Source organism: Pteropus alecto, unplaced genomic scaffold (genome assembly GCF_000325575.1).
Source record: "Pteropus alecto unplaced genomic scaffold, ASM32557v1 scaffold43, whole genome shotgun sequence".
NCBI classification, from domain to species: domain Eukaryota; kingdom Metazoa; phylum Chordata; class Mammalia; order Chiroptera; family Pteropodidae; genus Pteropus; species Pteropus alecto.
The window spans coordinates 530,693-531,276 of NW_006435764.1; the positions used below are offsets into that span (position 1 = coordinate 530,693).

Below are 584 nucleotides of genomic sequence, written 5' to 3' on the forward strand. Positions count from 1 at the left end.
GGGGGAGGGGCGGAGGCAGGGACTGCCGCTGGCCGGAGCATGGCTGGAGCGTGACTGTGCCCCTCCCTGGCAGCCTCTTCGCCCCGTGCCACACCCTGGTGCCCCCCCAGTACTACTACGAGGCCTGCGTGTTCGACAGCTGCTTCGTGCCCAGCTCAGGCCTGGAGTGTGCCAGCCTGCAGGCCTACGCGGCCCTCTGTGCCCAGGAGGGCGCCTGTGTCGACTGGCGGAACCACACCCACGGGGCCTGCTGTGAGTCCCCGCCCGCCCCGGGTCCCAGGCAGGGTCCCTGGGCGGGGTCCCCCAGGGCTCTGCCGGGCTCGGTGCCCAGCCCCCGTTGGGGCCAGGCTGGGCCTTGGGGCAGCAAAGAGGGCTCCTGGAGGGGCTGGGGGGCTGGGCTGCTGCCGGCCTTGCTGAGCACATGCGGGCAGCGCCACCCAGCTCAGGACAGCATGGGGGGCTGGGGAGGACTGTCACTCTTGGGGGCACATGGGCCCCGCCCTCCTGACTCTGGCCCCCGGCTGCCACCTCCCCCACAGCGGTGACGTGCCCGCCTCACAGGGAGTACCGGCCCTGTGGTCCTG

The 584-nt window shown here is 73.1% G+C and overlaps 1 protein-coding gene across 1 annotated transcript in view; it reads left to right on the forward strand.

Moving 5' to 3' along the window:
- Positions 1-584, forward strand: part of MUC2 (mucin 2, oligomeric mucus/gel-forming) — a 33,013-nt gene that overhangs the window by 28,006 nt on the left and 4,423 nt on the right. The window contains exons 39-40 of the mRNA XM_025046274.1: positions 74-252; positions 540-584. Coding sequence (XP_024902042.1) covers positions 74-252; positions 540-584 — 224 coding nt within the window. The remainder of the gene's footprint in view (positions 1-73; positions 253-539) is intronic.